The 19,839-nt window shown below is 50.2% G+C and overlaps 1 protein-coding gene across 1 annotated transcript in view; it reads right to left on the minus strand.

The window, feature by feature from the left end:
- The window catches only part of LOC118227529 (zinc finger protein 423-like), a 52,893-nt gene that overhangs the window by 13,276 nt on the left and 19,778 nt on the right, over positions 1 to 19,839 (minus strand). Inside the window, exon 2 of the mRNA XM_035418078.1 lies at positions 6,290 to 6,352. Coding sequence (XP_035273969.1) covers positions 6,290 to 6,352 — 63 coding nt within the window. The remainder of the gene's footprint in view (positions 1 to 6,289; positions 6,353 to 19,839) is intronic.

The raw sequence follows: 19,839 nt of genomic DNA on the forward strand, positions 1-19,839 counted from the left end.
TGCTCGAGGATACGGGTAGTGCCCCACCGTTGGGAGTAGAACCTACAACCTTCGACCTGCAAGCACAGTTCCCTGTTATGCTACACTGTGCCCATGTTGGAGAAAGGCAGCTCCATTTCAGACACTTGTTTAAGACCGCAAAAGCTGTACCTTGTCTGTGGTGAAGTTATTTCGTACGGCAGAAAACTTTGGGACTCAGTCGTGGAGCGTACAGTGATGCCTTGAGCACCATTTGCTTCCTGATCGATTAGCGATGTCTAGAAACATCTGCCTTGTTTCTAGATGCACCTATCTAACCCCTGGAGCCAGTAGTATTCTTGGCTTTCATTTCTACCCGAGAGTCACAGTTGTCAATATCAGTCGGAGATTCCACTCATTGGATGGTACAGTGCTAAATCAGTCCTGATTATAGGGGAAGAATGAAAACCAGCAATACTACTGGCCTCCAGGGACAGATTTGAGTGTCCCTAGTTTATGACCGATGACACCACAGCATGCTTGCATTGTGCTTGACTGGTGATGCCTGGACATGTTTGCGTCCTGTGCTGCGTGCAATGTCTGGAGCGCTCATTGACTTGTGATGTTTAAACACAACATGCCTTGTGTTGCCTTGGTGATATCAGCACACATATTCTTCCGTTCAATTGGGCCATGTCCGGACTTTCACAGTACCTGACGCTCCATTGGCCCAAAATTCTGTTAAATTTGTGATATCTGAAAGGATTTCATTCCTGTTGGATTGGTGATGTCTGACGACGTTAGCGTTACTGTAGGTGTCTGATTTCGCTGCCCGTTCGGTTAGCGATGCCTGAGCCCGTTAGCCTGGTGTGGGTAACGGAGGGGCGGCTGTGACGCACGTGCGCCAGTCTGCTGCGCTCTTCCTGGCGCTGTGGGGCCTCCCCCGGGGACCCTAGCCATCGCACGGCAAACACAGAAACTATTTAGAGCAGAGATCACCTCTCCGGCTCACCCTCTCCAATGACGGTGTTTTCAAATACGAAAAGCGCCGGGGGGGGGGGGGGGGCGGGGGGGGGGCGCCGCGAACGCCGCAGCCCCACGAAAAAACCCCCGCTCGAAGACAACCAGCGCGCCTAACTCCAGGACAGAAAGAAAGAGAGAGAGAAACGAGGCAGTGTGAGGAAGGTATGGAAGAGGACAGAGAAAAACTGCGAAAGCGCACTGTGAAATCTGAGCGAGACCGAGAAGGCTGGTAAGCTAGTATATGTGTAGCTTTGGCAGTGCATTTCCTGCCAATGAGGCCTCTTGAATTGGAAGCTGCTCCACAAGGGCGTCACCTGTTAGAGCGTTCGGCCCCGCCCACCCTAGCCCATGTCAGCCCCAGCTGCCAAACCCCGCCCCCTTCACCCCCACCGTGCACATACAAGCACAGCTCTTTGCACATTAAATCTGTTTTCCTGTCACTGCCTCTGGGAAATTAAAAATATATTATGGACCTCTTGAGGATTACTCAGACAGGGAGACTGAAAGAGAAAAAGAGAGAGAGATTGAGAAATACAGAGAGAGAGAGAAAGGCAGGAGGGAAGGAGGAAAGGAAGTACAGAGGACAGAGAAGGACAGAAAGGAAAAGCAGGAAATGTTTGTGTTAAGCAAGGCAGGTCTGAGGAGGCGGGGCTTAGGGGTACAGGTGAGCACGGAGGCGTCCCGTGGTTCACCCGGTGTTTGGAAGAGCCGTGCGCAAATATTTTTCCCGAATCTGAATGGAAAAACGAGAAACGATAAACTCTCCCTCTCCCCTGGACACGTAGACGCTTCCCGCTCCAGCTGGCTTGGACTCGGGTTTGAGTCCGGGGGGATCTGAGCGCGTGCACAGCCATGAGGCTCAGACGGATATCTCACTCAGACAAACGCACACCACAGGTCCACACACTAGCACAACGCACAGACAGCAACACAGGCGCACACACACACACACACACACACCACAGGTCCACACACTAGCACACGCACAGACAGTAACACAGGCGCACACACACACACACACACGCACACACACAAACACACACACCACAGGTCCACACACTAGCACACGCACAGACAGTAACACAGGCGCACACACACACACACACACACACACACACCACAGGTCCACACACTAGCACACGCACAGACAGTAACACAGGCGCACACACACACACACACACACACCACAGGTCCACACACTAGCACACGCACAGACAGTAACACAGGCGCACAAACAGACACACACACGCACACACACAAACACACACACCACAGTTCAGTCTATAAATACACGCCGCGCTCTCTCAAAGGGATGGGCCAAAGCATAACGTTCTAGCAACGTTTTGAAAACGTCACGAAAACGTAAGAGGGAGGCGCGGGCGGGCGGCGAAGCGGCGACAGCGGACACGCTAGCGCAGCGCTAGGCCCTGCGTCCAGACTGACGCTCGCCCGAAGCGCACCGCGCTCGCACCCGCGCCGAATCGCAGGAGAGCCGAGCGGTGACCACCCGCTGAGGCGCTCAGGCTGAGGTCATAGGCGCGAGACAGATGACGCGATGATGTCAGAGGAACGCGGGGGAGGGGGGGGGGGGGGGGGGGGGGGAAACAGCCCTGCTCAGTGGCGTGTCACCGGCCAGAGCTGAGCCGATCGCTAAGGATGGAGGAGAATGAAATAATCTAATTCAATTATAGGCGGGTACAGACAGTGCAGGCCTATGTGAGCGCTGACCCTCTGGGACACTAGCTGCATTTTCCATGGTGATTCAGACTGCAGACAGGGTGTGTGTGTGTGTGTGTGTGTGTGTGTGTGTGTGTGCATGAATACATAAAAAAGAAAGAGTTTCAGCTTTCAGCTCAGTTTTGCTTTAGGTGTACCAACTACTACATATTATTAACTGCAACAACTTCAAATAAAGTAACCCACCCCAAAGGAGAACTTGCAAGTTTATATATGCCATCTATTCTCTCGGATACCGTTTTCAATTTGCCTCTCCTCCTCTCAGTCTTTCCTAGGCTGTCTATCCTGCTTCCCCAAAGAACTGTGCACAAATGTACAAGGCCACTGCACAGGACTAAAATACATAAGGCTTAAGCATGCAATGCTAAAGCACAAAGGACTAAAACATGAAGGACTTGAGCACAAAGGACTAAAGCCTGCAGAACTAAAGTAGCACACAGGACTAAAAACCTACAAAACGAAATCCTACAAGACCAAGGTCTTCAGGACTAAAATATGCAGGACCAATACCTGCTTGACTAAAGCATACAGGACTACAGTAAACAGGATGAACACCTGCAAGACTAGAGTACTGAGAATTAAAGCAATGTAACATAAGCAGGCAGAATCAAATCATGCAGGACCAATATGCACAGGACTAAAGTAGAGAGGAGTACAGCATACAGGACTAAAGGACAGAGAAGTACAGCACACAGGACTAAAGCACAGAGGAGTAGAAGAGCACAGCACACTGGACTAAAGTATGGAGGAGTAGAAGAGTACAGCACACTGGACTAAAGTACAGAGGAGTAGAGGAGTACAGCACACAGGACTAAAGTACAGAGGAGTAGAGGAGTACAGCACACAGGACTAAAACACAGAGTAGAGGAGTATAGCACACAGGACTAAAGTACAGAGGAGTAGAGGAGTACAGCACACAGGACTAAAACACAGGAGTATAGCACACAGGACTAAAACACAGAGGAGTACAGCACACAGGACTAAAGTACAGAGGAGTAGAGGAGTACAGCACACAGGACTAAAGGACAGAGGAGTATAGCACACAGGACTAAATTACAGAGGAGTACAGCACACAGGACTAAAGTACAGAGGAGTATAGTACACAGGACTAAAGTGAGTACGCTGGGGATAGTAAGAATGGGGTGAGAGGACTGATGGGCCTTGCCACAAATCTCCCTAAGGATCTTCAGTCACCCCAGGAACAACAAGCCAAAAACATCATGTCCCTCACAGCTCACTAAAGACTACCTACTGTACCCCTCCTCTCACACTCGTTCACTCATTCTCTCCCTCTCTTCTCCTCTCTCTCTCTCTGCCCTGCACCAGAGCTACAATCACTGACCCTCAGGCATTTCACTGAAGCTGTCTGTCTGTCTGTCTGTGTCTCCCACACATACATTTCTCTCTCCACACACAGACACACACACACACACACACACACACATTGTCTGTCTGTCTGTCTCTCTCTCTTTCTCACTCTCCCTTCAGAGTCAGTCCTGCCTCTTTTTCATCCCCCCCACCCCCAAGGGCCCTAGAGGGAGGGGTTGTTTTTCTGTCTCAGGGAGCTGGGAGGGAGGGGGGGGGCATCTCCGGTCTGTCCCCCCCCTGCGGGGCAGACCTGAGGGGCCCACAGAGTCCTCAGGGGCAGGGCGGTTTGGGTAGGGGGGGGTGCGGGGGCAGGCAGGAGGTGGGGTTTGGTGCTTTCCTTCACTAACACCCCCCCCCCCCCCACACACACACACACACACACGCATACTCTCTCCAACCCCCCTCATGCTTTCCAAACTCAACACACATTTTCCAGAGAAGAAGAAGCAGGGAAAAAAAAATGTTTGAATTTAATAGCAGGAAAATCCTGCCTGTGTCCTTGTGGACATCTCCAAGGGAATAGAGGGGGAAGGAGGGTTTATTTTTTTTAATAAGAAATGACGAGCGGCCCCCAGAGCTTGAGCTAAACAGTACTGCAAACACAGGAGAGAGGGAGAGGGACGGAGAGAGGGGAGGAGGAAGGGAGGGAGGGAGAAGGGCCAGAGAGAGGAAAGGGAGACGCAGAGATGGGTAAGAGGGAGAAAACGGAAAAGGGAGGCAGGAGCCAGGACATGCGAACGAGGGCAAAGGGCAAGGAGGAGCAAAGCAACAAGAGGTAAATAAGAGGAGGCAGGAAAGAAGAGGAGAGAGAGAGAGAGAGAGAGGGAGAGGGGGGGAAGAGAGAGAGAGAGAGAGGGGAAGAGAGAGAGAGCGCACTGGGACTGCCCTTCCTGCTGCATCTCACACACACAGCACTTTCCAGCCACCCAGGACCGCAGTCAGCGCCCACGCAGCACCACACACCCCGGGGGGCCGGGGCGGGGCTGAGGGGGTGGGGGGTGGGGTGGGGGGGGTGGAGGAGGGCACACGTCATCTCCACCCCCTGGGGGCTCTCCTGTTTCCGACTCCCTCTCCCAGCTGAAGCGAGAGAGCAGGCGAGGAGCAGGGCTGGGAGCCGCCAACACCGCCGCTGACATACGACAACAGTCAGCATTCTATCACTCTATCACTCTATCACCCACCCCAGCCTACCAGCACCCATCAGCAGAGCTCATCATCCCCACACCTGCTCCTCAGGGTGGAACAGACATACAGAAAACATATCTATGGTATACATACACACACTGACACACACAGACATACAGAAAACATATCTATGGTATACATACACACACAGACATACAGAAAACATATCTATGGTATACATACACACACTGACACACACAGACATACAGAAAACATATCTATGATGTATATACACACACTGACACACACAGACATACACACACATCTCAAACACACACTATATGTTTTCCTCATGGTGGGGCATATAGAAAATGCATGCAATATACATACTTATATATACTGACATATATGACAGACGCACACACTTCTACATAACGTATGGTGTAGATCTAGATCTGTGATCTGATGAAGGCTGCAAAAAAAAAAAAAAAAATCTGTTGCCTTATTCCTTACGGCTCTTTTAACCGTGCTCACTGCCCGTCCTGGCCCAGTTTAATTGCCCTTCCCTCTCCTAATGCCCCTCCAGTCCCCAAATGCTATCAAACAGCCTCCTGCCCCTCTGTAATACGCTCCTGTCCCGTCTGCCATCCTTCTCACCCCTGCCCTAAGGCCAAATTCCTACCAGAACCAAACACAGACAGAAGCACGCAGACACAACAACTGGACAGCGTCCTGCAGTTTAGAGAACACCACCCCCTTCCCCCTCCCCCTTTCTACATCCTTACCTCACTCCCACTCACTTCCCTCCCCTCTTTCTCCATCTCTCTCTCCTCCATACGCTATCCTAATCTCCCTCCCTCCCTCCCTTTATATCTCTCTCTCTTTCTCTCTCCCCACTTTCTCCCTCTGTCCATGCGGCGCATTACTGGCCATATGGAATTGATATTACGGATTGAGTGAGCAGTCTTGGAACAGCAGCAGGAATGTGACACACACAGAATATAACATCTTTGCAGCATCAGACAGCTCTCTGGAAAGGCCCGAGCTTCCACAGCTTCCAAAACAACAAAGCGGGTACCTGTCTGTACGGACGGGGGCTCCCAGCTCCCTGTGAACTCTGACACTTCGCCTTCGTCCACAGCTAGAGAGAGAGAGAGAGAGAGAGAGAGAGAGAGAGGGAGAGAGGGAGAGAGGAGAGAGAGAGAGTGAGAGAGAGAGATAGTAAGAGAGCAAAAGGTAAAAAGGGAAAGAGAAAGAGACAGGGGAGGAAGAATGCAGAGAGGGAGGGAGGGAGAGAGAATGTGGTTAGAAATATCTTGTGTAACACCACAAACTCTATAAAACCCGCCTTTGATCTCTCGAGCATCTGTCTGTACAAACTTTTGAAGCTGATGTGTTCCGCACCTCACTGAACCTCACAGAGACGTACAGAACACGGCCCGTTTTGAACACACAGCCGCATGCTTAAACAGTTTTGCCTTCTCCGTTTCTCAAATGGATTCAAGGAAGATTGGGGAGGTGGAGGGGTTGGTGGTGGTGGGGGTGGGGGGGGTGGTGGGGGGTTCACGTGGGGACAAAACAGAAGAGACATGACAGGCATCAGGAGCTTTGGGACGGAGTGACCTCACCCCACAGTGGGGCCCCTCGCAGGCTGCCCTGCTCTGTCCCGCCTCCCTCATGCTGACTGCTCTCGGAATTTTCCCCTCTACTGCTCTGGTACTGCAAGCCGTGTTAGGTAGTGCAATATTTAAGAACTTGACTCGTAACTCTGAGGTTGCGGGTTCGACTCACAGTTGGGGGGGCGCTGCTCTCGTACTCTTGAGGCAAAGCCATTCAAGCTGAATTGTTTCAGTGTAATAAGCAGCGGTATAAATGGGGTTGAATCATAAGAAACTCAAGCTGGGCAAACTCTGGAAAACAGCTGCTGAACGCCTAAATGTGCTGCAGTTTCCTACCCGAATGTGCGCAAGCGCTTGGGCGTACATATCTACGTCTTCACCAAACCCGTCTCTTTGAACCAGATTGTTTTGAGACTTCCTTTTAGTTCTAAAGTGAGAGGAACAAAACAGAGGTAACAGAAGCGTGTGAATCAAAACAGAGTCAAGCTGGGCTTTTTTTTTTTCCCTGGGCACACCGTAGACAGGAAGTGCCGATGGTACGCAAACAGGAAACAGCAGGAGTCCGAACACAATGAAGACACCCCCACCCACCGTGACCCCTGGAGGGATGTGCCACAGCGGGCAGGAGGGAGAGGGGTGCATGGTTTTGGTTGGGGGGGAGGGGAAGGGGGTTGGTGCTGGGGCCGGCACTTGAGAGGGTGAAGTACCGCATAAAGGAACACAGCAAACTGCGGCCAGGATGCGAGGCAAAGCCTGACTTAAGGCCCAGGCCTAGGGCACCACACCAGGGTGAGAATGTGAGCGTACCGCTCTCCCCCCAGTGCGTTCCACAGCGCCGCGGTTTCAATGGATCTCAGAGAGGACCCGAGCCTGTTCTGACTCTCCAGGTTAACAATGAATGTTATATTCACTTACACACACACACACACACACACACACACACGCAAAAAACTCACTCACGCACGCGCATACACGCGCACACGCACACGCATACGCTTCCAGCTCTCTCCCAAACCCGAGGTCAACGTTCTGCTTAATTCATTCTTTTCACTGCGATCGCACTTCATATTTCATCCTCCGCCACGCTGCCAAGGGAAACAGGCCCCTGTTCTCGGGTTTTAAGGCTGCGCCGCGCTCCTTTTTTTTTTTTTTTACGACGCCGATCCGGGTCTGGGGCGGCCGCGCGGGTCGAGGGGCCCCAGCTCGGCCGGCGGAGAAAAGGCCCCGCTTGTCGTCGAGGCTCCGGGCGGGGAGTCCAAACCCCACCCCATTCCCCGGGGCCCACACCCCCCCCCCCCCTCCCCTCCTGGATCAGGTCTCACCCCTTTCTCCCGCTCTCTCTCTTTTTTTCCCCTTCTCTCCCTCTCCCTCTGGTTTTCTCTCCCTCTCTTTCCTCCCCTCTCCTCAGTGCGTCTGCTATCGGCGTGTGGACAGGAACCCGCTTGTGCATCTCTCTCTATTAGCATTCCCGCTCTTCGCTACAAACTGCCATTTTCACACACATTTGAATATTTATAAAAGATCGGCAATGAGGCGTTTCTCAAGGTGAGAGGCTTGGTTGGGTAGCACACTGCTGAGGTAATATTCTGACCAGGCCACCGTATAAGTGTGGGGCAGCAGCGTGTTCCACAGCGGTGGTGCATTTCTGTGGCGCGCTCAGACGTTGGGTAGGTGTGTTCAAAGGTGTAAGGCTGCACTGCGTTCAGAGGTGTCAGGGCAGACCCGTGTCAAATACACGTCGAAAACACTTCAGCTGTGTTATATGTGGGTAAAGTTTTGAACAGTCCTGTAGACCCCTGAGATTTTTCAACAAACACGTCACCAGTCAAACGATACAATTGTATGAATTTTGTTCATAAAATTGGTGAAAATAACCTGTAGGGATTTCACTGGTGTCTAAATGGTTAAAAGCATTTCAAATTCCGCTCCCCCCACCTACCGACAGACTGCACACTATGAAATATGCATATTCTATAATGTTAGGGAAAAACACGCATTTTCCCTGATTTGGCTTCGCACTCCACAATTTTTAATTTGCAATCAATTCACATGTGGTTGAAGTGCTGTAATTTCTACATGCTGACACGAACATACATAACAATACCCTTTAATAAAAGCTGAGAATCTGCACTCTGACCACATGTGAACTGTTTAATTATCTAAATTTTACATTATGATTCATATACATATATATATGAATCATAATGTAAAATTAATTTCCTGAGCATGATTCACCACACTCCGAAATGAGCTGTAATGTTCCAAGTTCCGCAGAGCTCAATACGCACTGAGAAGCCCTTAGAGAAAGGTCCGAGCCCCATAGCGAGGACTGAAACACGCAACCTGCTGGCGGCTGCATCGTGACTGACGCCGTTGGCTCAGAAACGCGCCAAGCCCGAACCCCAGTAGGTGCGCTCATTCTACTGACCGCACAACCACCGCAACCGTCCAACGGGCGCCCGCGCCAGGCTGACCGAGCCCGGTTAGGAGCGCCACGTCCGCTGACTGCGCCAAGAGTATTTCAGTCAAACAAGCAGCTAAACGGACAAACTCATTCAAACAGCCTCCTCTTTGCCTCCCACCCCTCGATTCACACCCCCCCGCCCCCCCAAAAAAAAAGGTAAATCCAGCACAAAAAAAGAGAAAGGGAAAAAAAAAAAGAACAGGTACAAGGGACTTGGCCGGGGTCATTAAGTGTCTTTAAGACGCAGCCGCGCTGCTTCCCGGCGGATAAGGACGACGGTACATTACACCTGATCAGGGCTGCGCTCCCGCTCCATTTAACGCTTCATTAGCAGAGGGATATTGAAGTGCGCTCAGGCAGAGAGATATACCTTGACCAGATTGAGGGTGGCAGCCTGAGCGTGTGTGTGTATGTGCGATTACTGTGCGCATGTGTGGGAGTGAGTTTTGCGTGTGTGTGTGTATGTGTGAGTGAGTGCATTTAGTGTGAGTGTGTGTGCATGTCTGTGAGTGACAATAATGAGTATGTGTGTGTGTGTGAGTGAGTTTAGTGTGTGTGTGTATGTGTGTGTGTGTGTGTGTGTGTGTGTGTGTGAGAGTGACTTTGGTGTGTGCGTGGGAGTGAGTTTAGTGTGCATGTGAGTGAGTGAGTTTAGTGTGCGTGTGTGTTTGCGTGCGTGCAGATGGGGATGTGGGGGTAGTTGGGAGGTAGTCTGATACAGTTTAGTGCCCAGGTCAAAATAAAGTGCCATGTAACTACTCTGTACACAGGCTGTAGAACCCAATCTACAGTACTATAGCAGGTCTACCACCGTCCCACCCACACAACCAATATACAACCAGATGACAACTGCTTCAACAACTGTGTGGCAACCACTGGGCAACCCCAAACTGCATTTATTCCTGGTTGAATACCCCTACTTACCCATACTCAGAACTACACCCTGAAATCCATTTGCTACTTAAAGGACAACACTCAATCTTCCTCTTTCACCTATTATAGCCCTTAATGTTATGTTACATATTGTTATGTTACACGCTTATGCAATGACAGTCAGTTGCAACACCGGTAACTTAATATCTAGTTTTTTTTCCGTTCCCATTTCTGTTCCCTGGATAAGGCCACCTGCCGAAAGATTAAAATGTAACTGTAATTGTCCCACATAGAAAACAGCTACACGAGACACAAGAAAATGGAAGCTGTTAATATGGATGGCAGGTATGCCATCCGCCAAGTCACAGCTTGGCGGGGTAGACCCCATACCTACAATATACAGGACAGAGTTAGGTGTTTTCAGGATTTTCTACAGAAATAACCACAATAACCATAGACACTCAGCCCTTAAGAGCATTAACTTCTCTACCTTCTGACCTCATGTAAACACACAGAATTCAGAAACAACTTCACACGTCCACACAATAAAGCCACAAATTTCGGTTATTTTGCAAGTTTCTCCTCCCTTTTCCCGCCGATTTCATCATCACAAATGCTCCAGTCCCACAATAAATCATTCTCCTTTTTGAACATTCAGCTACACCTTTTGCCAATAACAAAATCTGATCCTAGCAGTCTGATCAAAGTAGCCAATTAGCATTTCAGCACCAGTAGTCCACCATCGTTCAAATTAAAAGCAAATGACAGCATTAAAGAACGTCTTCAGGGGTAGTGTGTGGTCCCCATAAAGGCCAACGGATTGGTAAGTTTCAGAGGAGTAATTTTAAATCACAGAACACGCGAGGACAAAAATAACTGTGAAATAAACCTGTAAGATGCAAAGTCCTACAGACACATTGCGATTGCGATCGTCAGTGGTGGATTTACACCTAAAGAAGTAGGAATAATGATCTTTTGTTGAACCACAGTCATAGTTGCTGTTGCTTGGTGCGGGGGTGGAGGTAATGGGGGGTTCTTTTGTAAGGGGGAGGGGTTAGAGTGATGACACTCTGGTGACAGCCAGACCCTACAGATGTGGATCAGAGGATGGGATACAGATGTTCCCTAAAGCACGTTCGACTGACACCCCCCAGCCCCCCACACCCACACCCAAGAAGCCGAGCCTGGAGGGAAGGTAAAGACCTCACACCACGAATGCCCCGTTCGCCAAATAAAGCAAAGCTATGGAATGAAGGGGTGGGGGGGGGGGGGGGGGGTGAGGAGGGAAAAAAAGAAAAAAGCACAGCAGTCATTAGTTAGCCAGAGAGAGAGAGAGGGGAGATAAAAACATTTTAATAAAAAGCGTTTTTCATTATTTTCCTGTTGGGAATTGCTTGTTTTCATTAGCAAATTTTTATATTTATTTATTTACATTTTATTCCCCCTCCCACCCTGCCTTTAGAAATGGCTGCTAATGTGAACCCTGCTGCAGAGAGAGAGAGAGAGAGAGCCGAGTCCAGCACCCCCCTGGGTGACGGAGCGCAGGGGGGGAGGAGGGTGGGGGTGGGTCGGGGGACTCGTTCCCGAGGCATTGTGGGTAGCCGTTACACTCAGGCCTCGCCTCAGACCTCCGCTCCATCAATCTTCAAACGTGAGGAACCGGTTAAGAATAATTACATCTTCCCCCAATGATTTGCATTCAACAATCACCATCAATAGAGAATGACATTTGTGAAACACTTTTTTAAAGATAGTACTCTATTCCCCAAAGATAAGGGAATACACCGACTGATTAGGTGCACAACTTTGCTGAGCCTGGAAGCCCCGCCCCCTAGTAGGCGGGGTTATTTCACCACGGCCACCCAAACAGGTGATTTTTCATTCTGCAGTAGCTGCATTTAACAGAATTTTTTTTAACCTACAGAACACAGAGCTTCTGTTAACTCAATACACCGCGTGTATAATAAAAATAGATTTCATTTTCATAATGAGGGACCTGAAGTGACTATTAAACTATAAAAACACTGGAAGCAGGGCCCAGTGAAAGAGTATGTAACATACAGGGATGGCCCATATTTTAAAAATGTAACATTACCTCAAGGTTCCTCATCCTTTTCCATGTATGGAATATTCCTGTCTGACCAGCAAAGCAACCAGTATCTCCACCATTTTGATTAGTCTACTGATATTTTAAAGAAATTTCTAGATATTTATTTTAGGGAGCAAATCACTGGTAAAACTAATATAAATCTGACATGTAACTTTTAAATGCACAGCAACGCTGTGCAACACTTTGCTGTATTAGGTAAAGGATGTGATATAGGCCCTTAAATTATTGTTTTCTGTCTTTCTCTTTTCCCTGGCTTGCTACCCTACTCCTTCCATATCCTTCATTCTGACCTCCTCCTGCCCCTCTTGTCCTCTCTATTGACCAACCCCTCCCGTCCCCAACCCCTCTCTATAGTGCCTCTGCTCCACCCCCGAGCTGCTCTTAGTTTTCCCATGTGAAACCTGGCACCAGAAGGCAGCAGCGCTGCTGGTTCTCACCTACCTGATAGATAATGGATTAATGAATGTCCTTGATTGGCCGGAGATCACACTCAACTTGTCTCCCATGTCTAAATCAGCCTCTGATTACAGGGTATGAATTAAAACCAGTGGTGCTACTGGCCTTGATTTGACTCTCCCTGTGCACTGTACGTTTTTGGTGGGGAACTCTCAAAATTCACCGCCCACTCAAGAGCCAAAATGGCTTCACCTCCCCACCCCGGCACCCACAGCCGCACACAGCTAATTCAGGAAACGCGAGACTGTGAGGTGCGTTTCCATCCCTCTACATCAAGTTTACCCACCGCAGGGACACAGAGGGTTAACGGAGAGGCCGGGGTCCCCGAAATAGAGAGGCGTTTAGCAGCCTAGCACGTCGGCCCCGCCCCTCCCTTTCTAAACTCTTATTTAAGAATAAAATGACACCCGCCACCCCCCCCCCCCCCCCCTCCCCACTCCCCAACCCCTCCAGCCCTGGGCACCCGCGCATCCTTGACACAGTTTATTTCTGTATCACTGGAAATTTCTCCAGTGTTAATTGCCTCTCTGTCGGTAAAGGGAGAGAGGCATTATTTGCATTTCTGGAGCCGCTAAGCAGCACTAAGCTGGAACATTACCATACGCCGACTTAGCGAGCGTCGCTCCTGGCGACGCAGACAGCGCGGCGGCGCGGCGAACGGGGCCCAGGCGGAGATCAAACGAGCGCCTCTACGACAACCGACACGCGCGAGCGCGGCACGCCAAATCCCCGAGCCGTCGAAGGCGGGATCGCAGCGCACACATCCCTCATCTGACTGCGACTCCTTTTCCTTTTTTTTTTGTTTCGTTAAAAGGGAAGTTTAATTTATTAAAGCTGTTAGTGTTTCAAAGTGAGCTAATGGGGAAACGCAACGGAAGTCCTGAGATTCAGACCGCGCCCCCCTCTGCCGCGCCGCACCCCACCCAACCCCACCCCACCCCGGCACCCCCCTTGACCAGGTGACTAGTGACTCTTCCTCGCTCACCTACCACACACACAGGAATAAAACAGCCTCAGGTATCCTCACGCGCACATTACAGTCAAACATATATTACATATTACAACTTGTTTTCCTTTTTGAAAGTTTATTCATTTCCATTGAGTCCTGTCTATAAAAAAACCTTTCATTGGTCTCTGTCTGTTAGTAGAGATGAAAGGATCCAGAGAGTTAAAAAAAGCCCCGTTATCCTTGCCCACATCTCCACGTGTAGAGACACACACACACACACACACACATACACACACCCATGCAGACATACATGCACACACGCATGTATGCACGCACACATGTGAGCGTGTACAAAAAACAGGCCAACAGACAGATCAAGACACCACCAAAGGCGCATTACTTCATTTACAGGGAGGGGTCACACATATTTGCGCCCCTCCAGGAGCTCGGGCTACTGTGAAACGGGTTCCATCACAGATGTTGAAAGACTAGCAGCCAGCAGGCCGCGACTCGCCCCCCCCCCCCCCCCCCGCCTCGCACGACCAGGGCCCCCACCAGGACAGAAAGGGAGGCCGCCTACATCAGAGGCATTCCAGCAGTCTCCAGCTTAGGTGCGCAGCAGGACAGCGAAACGCCGTCCCGCAGCTTAGCTGCGCAGGCAGAGCGAATGAGCTGACAACTTTGGCTCAACTGTGTTGTAAGGTGGGTGGGGGGGTGGGGGAGAGAGAGAAAAGAAACACATGTAGTGAGTGAATTTAGAAAAAAGACAGAGAGAAAGGAAGCGAGAGAGAACGATGTATGGTTATATGATGAACCTAAATTTGAGGGTGAAAGAGAAAGTGAAATGAAGGGAGGTATATAGAGAGGGGAGTATGAGACAGATATAGCCATTTCAATTTTTTGATTTTAATTTCCATGTTTTGATACAGTTCAGGCATTTTCAAATACAATGCTGAAAAGAGTTTAATTAGTAGCCACTATTTCAACACTAGTTGCAGCATTTATTTTAGCATATTTTTTTCAAATACAATATGAATACTTTTACCAAAATGCTTTAACAATTCCAAGGCTTGAAAGTTGGCTTCCAAAATATGGTTAATTTTTCCCAAAATAGCATTCATACAGCACTAATTCCTATTCTGCTTGCCAGTCTGAAGATCAATCAATCCAAGTGTTTTTGAAACTTGACTCGCGTGTCTTTGCAGAAACATATTAAATGTTGAAAATTTGAATTACGTTTTTTTATTGAACATACAGAAGATAATTGTCCTGTAGCTTATTGTTTTAAACCTAAAACAATTTAAACCAATTAAAAAATCATTTAATAACCAAACACCGATGTGTACAGCAACAGGGTTGTACAGAAAGTGTGCACGTGTACAGACAGATAGATAGATTGGCACACGGAGACAGGCATGTACAGATAGGAGTGGTGTACATCCATTGATGAACAACCAGATGTATACAGATTGAGGGGTGTATCCACTGATGAGTATATAGACAGTGACATAGACACAGGTGCATACAGATTGACATTCAGACACAGGTGTATACAGAGTGAGAGACACAGGTGTTTACTGATCAAGTGGTATACAGAGACAGGTGCGTACAGAATGCTCAGATGTATACAGACAGGGTTGAGCAGCCACTGGTGAGTGACATACAGACACGTGTATATCGACAGAGAAGCGTAGAGAGAGAGGTGTGTACGGAATGGGGTATGTTGGTAGGTGTACAGTCAGATGTATACAGATAGAAGGGTATAAAGAGTTGTGTATGGGGACATGTACGTGGCTGTTATGTATCCCTGCAATAAGAAGCGTATACAGATGCAGCAGTTGTGTATGCAGAGGTGCAAATAGAAAGAGGTGCGTACTTAAGGGCAGAATTAGCATCGCGGGGCAGCTACACTGCGGCCTTTCGCATGGCTGGGAGAAACGGAGCACTGTACCTAATCCCACAGTCAGGGGGCGTGTCCTCCAGGCCTGCTACTGGCCTGGGGCCATACGCTCTGATTAAGTCTTCCACACTTAAGGGATAAAGCCGGGCTCTCCCTCTCTCCCACTGGAAGCCATTAGCAGCCCACCATTTGCAGCTGTGTGTGTGTGTGTGTGTGTGTGTGTGTGTGTGTTTGGGGCTCTCATGCGTATGTACTGCGTCTGTGTACAGGCAGTAAATATAAAATCTGAATTTATATATATATATATATATATACACAAATGAAAACATACAGCAAATATGCATGTACATATGTAGTGTAGAAGCAATTGTGTATGAGCATGTATTGTGTGTGTGTGTGTATGTGTGCGCGCGCGCACGTGTGTGTGTGTGTATGTGTGTGTGTGTGCGTGTGTGTGCGTGTCTGTGTGTGTGTGTGTGCGCAAGCGTGTAAGAATGAGCCTCGGATTGCGCCCTCGGATTCCTTATCAGCAGCCATTGTGGCCCAGAGCCACCTGCCGAACGCCGACCGCCATGCCGATCCCAGGCCACTTCATTAGCAAGGGCACACCCTGGGCGGCCCGGCGCCGGGCCCCGGCACACAGGCCGGCGCAGCGCCGCGCCGCATCACAACGAGCCGCTACAGAGCGGGGGCGGCGGGGAGCGGCGGGAGCGGCGCGTATTCCGGCTCGGCGGGGCCGCGCGCAGCGAGCGGCGAGCGCATTAACACTACACACGCCGCACGCGGACACGCCAGATTAATCACGCCAACGCCATTGTGTCTGACGGACCCGCGTTTCATCTCCTCACGAAGCCTGAAGAGAGGATCCATCTTCATAAATCTGTAAAACTGACAGAGGTATAAAAGAGAGCGCACTGGACCCCCCCCAACACCCCCCAACACCCCAATCCCTCCATTTCCTGCGCTTTAAAGAAACATGAAAGGTCCGTGTTAACTGAGCGGGAAAGAAAAGGAGGCACAGAACAGAAATCATTACAAACGCACGGAGCGATTCCCCGCCCCCCCCCCCCCCCCCCCCCCCCCCCCCCCCGCCTCACCCGCCAGCTCCCTCCGTTTCTTCCGCTCGTCAATTAGACAAACACGACCTGCGCTCGTCTTCTGCGTGTCTCCGGGTGAGGTTTGTGTGGGAACTAAAAGGCCTTTAAGTGAGGGCTGTCAATCAACGCGGCAAAAGGGAAGACGAACGACGGCAGCAAAGAGCACAAGCTTCAGTCTGCTTTTCGAGCTTGTGGATGTGTACAAGTTCCGCGCGCGCTTTCGCTAAGGAGAACGCATCGAAGCCCGGCAAGCCCCAGACTCTTCCTTTAAAACCCCCCTTTTGCTCTCCTCCGCCGTTTCAATCTCTTTTCGCCTTTCTTCATCTTTGCCGCCCGCCCTGTCCTGTCTTGCTGCATCTAAAAAAAAAAAAAAAAAAGCTATTTCCCGTGTTTCTGCTTGTTTATCGGGGTAAAGCGACAAGAAGAGTCAGTAAGGGGGCTCAGCGATAGCGGAGACTGGGTCCAACAGCACAGAGCAGGTCTGAGCGTGGTCACATGCCTGCGAGGCAGATAGATCAGCCGTCAGGAGCCCATTGGCTGCCAGTAGTCATCAGCACACAGGGATGAGATCTCTCCTAATTGATCAGGAGATATTGACTTTCGTACCCTATAGGTTTCAGAGGCCAGTGGCGTTTTTCGCTTCACAGCTTAACATTCTCTTTGGCTATGAAATGTCACAGTGCAAAAGCTCTTGATGTGTGATCACACACATCAAGATGTGTCTGCCACCCGGTTGTGACATTTCGAGTCAGAAAAATCAGTACTTCCTGATTAATCTTAAAAAAAAAAAAAAAAAAAAAAAAAAAATTCAGTCTGGGTTAGCTCTTCTGTAGCACGGTCAGTAGTGTGGAAAACATCGGAGAGAGTACATTGGAGAAGAGGACCTGATACACTGGGTGATACAGTGGTGACTCGAGGGGCATAATTGAAGATTCCAAACGAGGGAAAAAAAAGACAACTTGCGCCCTATAAGAGGATCATAAGAATACGTAATGACAAGAAAAGGCCATTCAGCTCATCTAGGCTCCTCACTGACCATAGAGAGCGGTTGGCTGCAAAGACGTACATTTGGGCAATTATGTGCCAACGTAGCATCCAATATGCCTGGGCACACATGCCATAAAGACCTCATCATATATGGGGCCTTGTTCTTGTGTAATGTTTAGTTGTAGTTGTTGCCCAAAAGAGGTAAAGGAGGGAAAATAATTGTTCCCAAACACGGACAGGAGAAGAACAGTGGGCTCTGCTTTAATGTCTATGATGTAACAACGAACAGGCTGGGCAGCGAACCCGTGACCTTACAGTCTGATCTGAAGAGGTACGGCACAGCCCCCTCCTCGCCCTCTCTCAAATACTGAACCTACATTCCGGTCTCCCTCCACACTCAGAGAGAGACAGAGAGAAAGAAAGAGGGACACAGAGCGAGAGAGAGAGAGAGAGAGGGAGAGAGGGAGAGAGAAAGAGGATGCATAATAAAGACTTCCTCTTTTTTCCAGGTAATTAAGGATGATAAAAGCCTGACTTGTTCGGCAAGGCTTAATGGCTTTTAGCCGCCATCTAGATGACAGGTACACGGCCGTGGCTGTCCCCAGATTCAGGTCCCTGTTCTGCAGGGAGGGTGGCGTGTTGCCAGGGCCCATGGGAAGTCACAGCTCGCCCGCGCTGGCTTCTCTGTGCCCTGCGGAGTGGCCCTGCTCACCGGCTCTGATGCGCACACTTACAGGGGGTTGGGGAGGAGGGCAGGGAGGGAATGAGACTTAGCAAGGGTGAGACTTGGAGACTGTACAGAGCTAGCACAAGCCAACACAGAGGTAGAAAGAGATAGCACAGTGGTAGCACAGAGCTAGCACAGAGATAGCAAGCTAGCAGAGAATCAACACGTAACACGAGGTTGTACTGAGCTAGCACAGAACCAGGAAAGAGCTAGCACAGAGGTGGGACAGCTGGCACAGAGACAGCACAGTCAAAGCACAGACATTGTCACCACAGACAATGCACATAGTCCAGCACCAACACAAACACAGCACAGAATTGACACAAACATGGTGCTATAACAGACACTGCACAGATCCAGCGAAACACAGCACAGAGCCAGCCAGTACAGACACAACACTCAGCGAACACGGCCACTGCGGCAGCGTGCCGATTGGCTAGCTGATCCGCATACACTCCCAGATAGACGGATGTCTGGGATGCAGGAAAAAGCCTGCGCATTGGGGGTGCCATTTCCATGGGGGAAGATAATCTATGAGGGACAGGAAATGGCCTGAGTGAAGGGGGGGAGGGGGAGAGGGGGGGTAGGGCGGGCAGTAGGCCAGAGTGCCAGCCAGTATTTGGCAAGCTCTCTCCCTTTCTCTCTCTCTCTCTCCCTTCATTCTGTCATTCTCTTTGCTCTATCGCACTACTAGCGAAAGCAGTGCTGTATTGTCCTGCCCCCCCCCCCCCAGCTACAGCAGAGCAGGCTAAACGGCAGGGCAGAGAATTCCCCTCTCCTTCCGCAGCGCTGCGCAGGCTGACTGATAGAGAGCTGCAGAATCCCTTATCTCAGAAATGGGTCACTGTGTCCAATCAGGCTGTGGAGCGAAGCCCAAGAGGGCGTTTCTGGCATTTCCTGCTGGACAGGACGCAGGCCTGAAGGCCCGCCTCCCCCTGCTTCCCCCCTCCCCACCAGAGGATCACGGGGCCAGCCCATTGGCTGGCCTCCCCGTGTCCCTGAAGAAGGCACGGTGCCATGATTGGCCAAGACAGATGCCAATCTGTGCTTTGCCATCCCCCCCCCCCCCCCCAACCCCCACCGTTTCCACCCCCCTCAGGCTCCTGTTCCAATGGCCTGTCCTCAAAACCACAGTCAGGGGAAGAAAGAAGCTGATTAACCAAATACGTTTATCAGCACTGAAACCATGCCGCTGCGCTGAAACGCACTTTAAAAAAATTAATAAAACAAAATAAAAGGCGGAAAACCACTACTGGCTTGGAAAGCATTTAATAGGGGAGACATTTTTAAAAGCGGAGACGGCACAGCCTACAAGACAAGCAAACAAAGACCTCATCCTACAACACCACCAGCCGCCCTTCCCTCTCTTCAAGAGGGTCTAGATTCTCCCTCCCTGGGGTGGCCCTGGGGGCACTGGACTCACACAGTACAGTGGAAGGCAGGAGC

The sequence above is a fragment of the Anguilla anguilla genome, chromosome 5 (genome assembly GCF_013347855.1).
Source record: "Anguilla anguilla isolate fAngAng1 chromosome 5, fAngAng1.pri, whole genome shotgun sequence".
Classification (NCBI taxonomy): domain Eukaryota; kingdom Metazoa; phylum Chordata; class Actinopteri; order Anguilliformes; family Anguillidae; genus Anguilla; species Anguilla anguilla.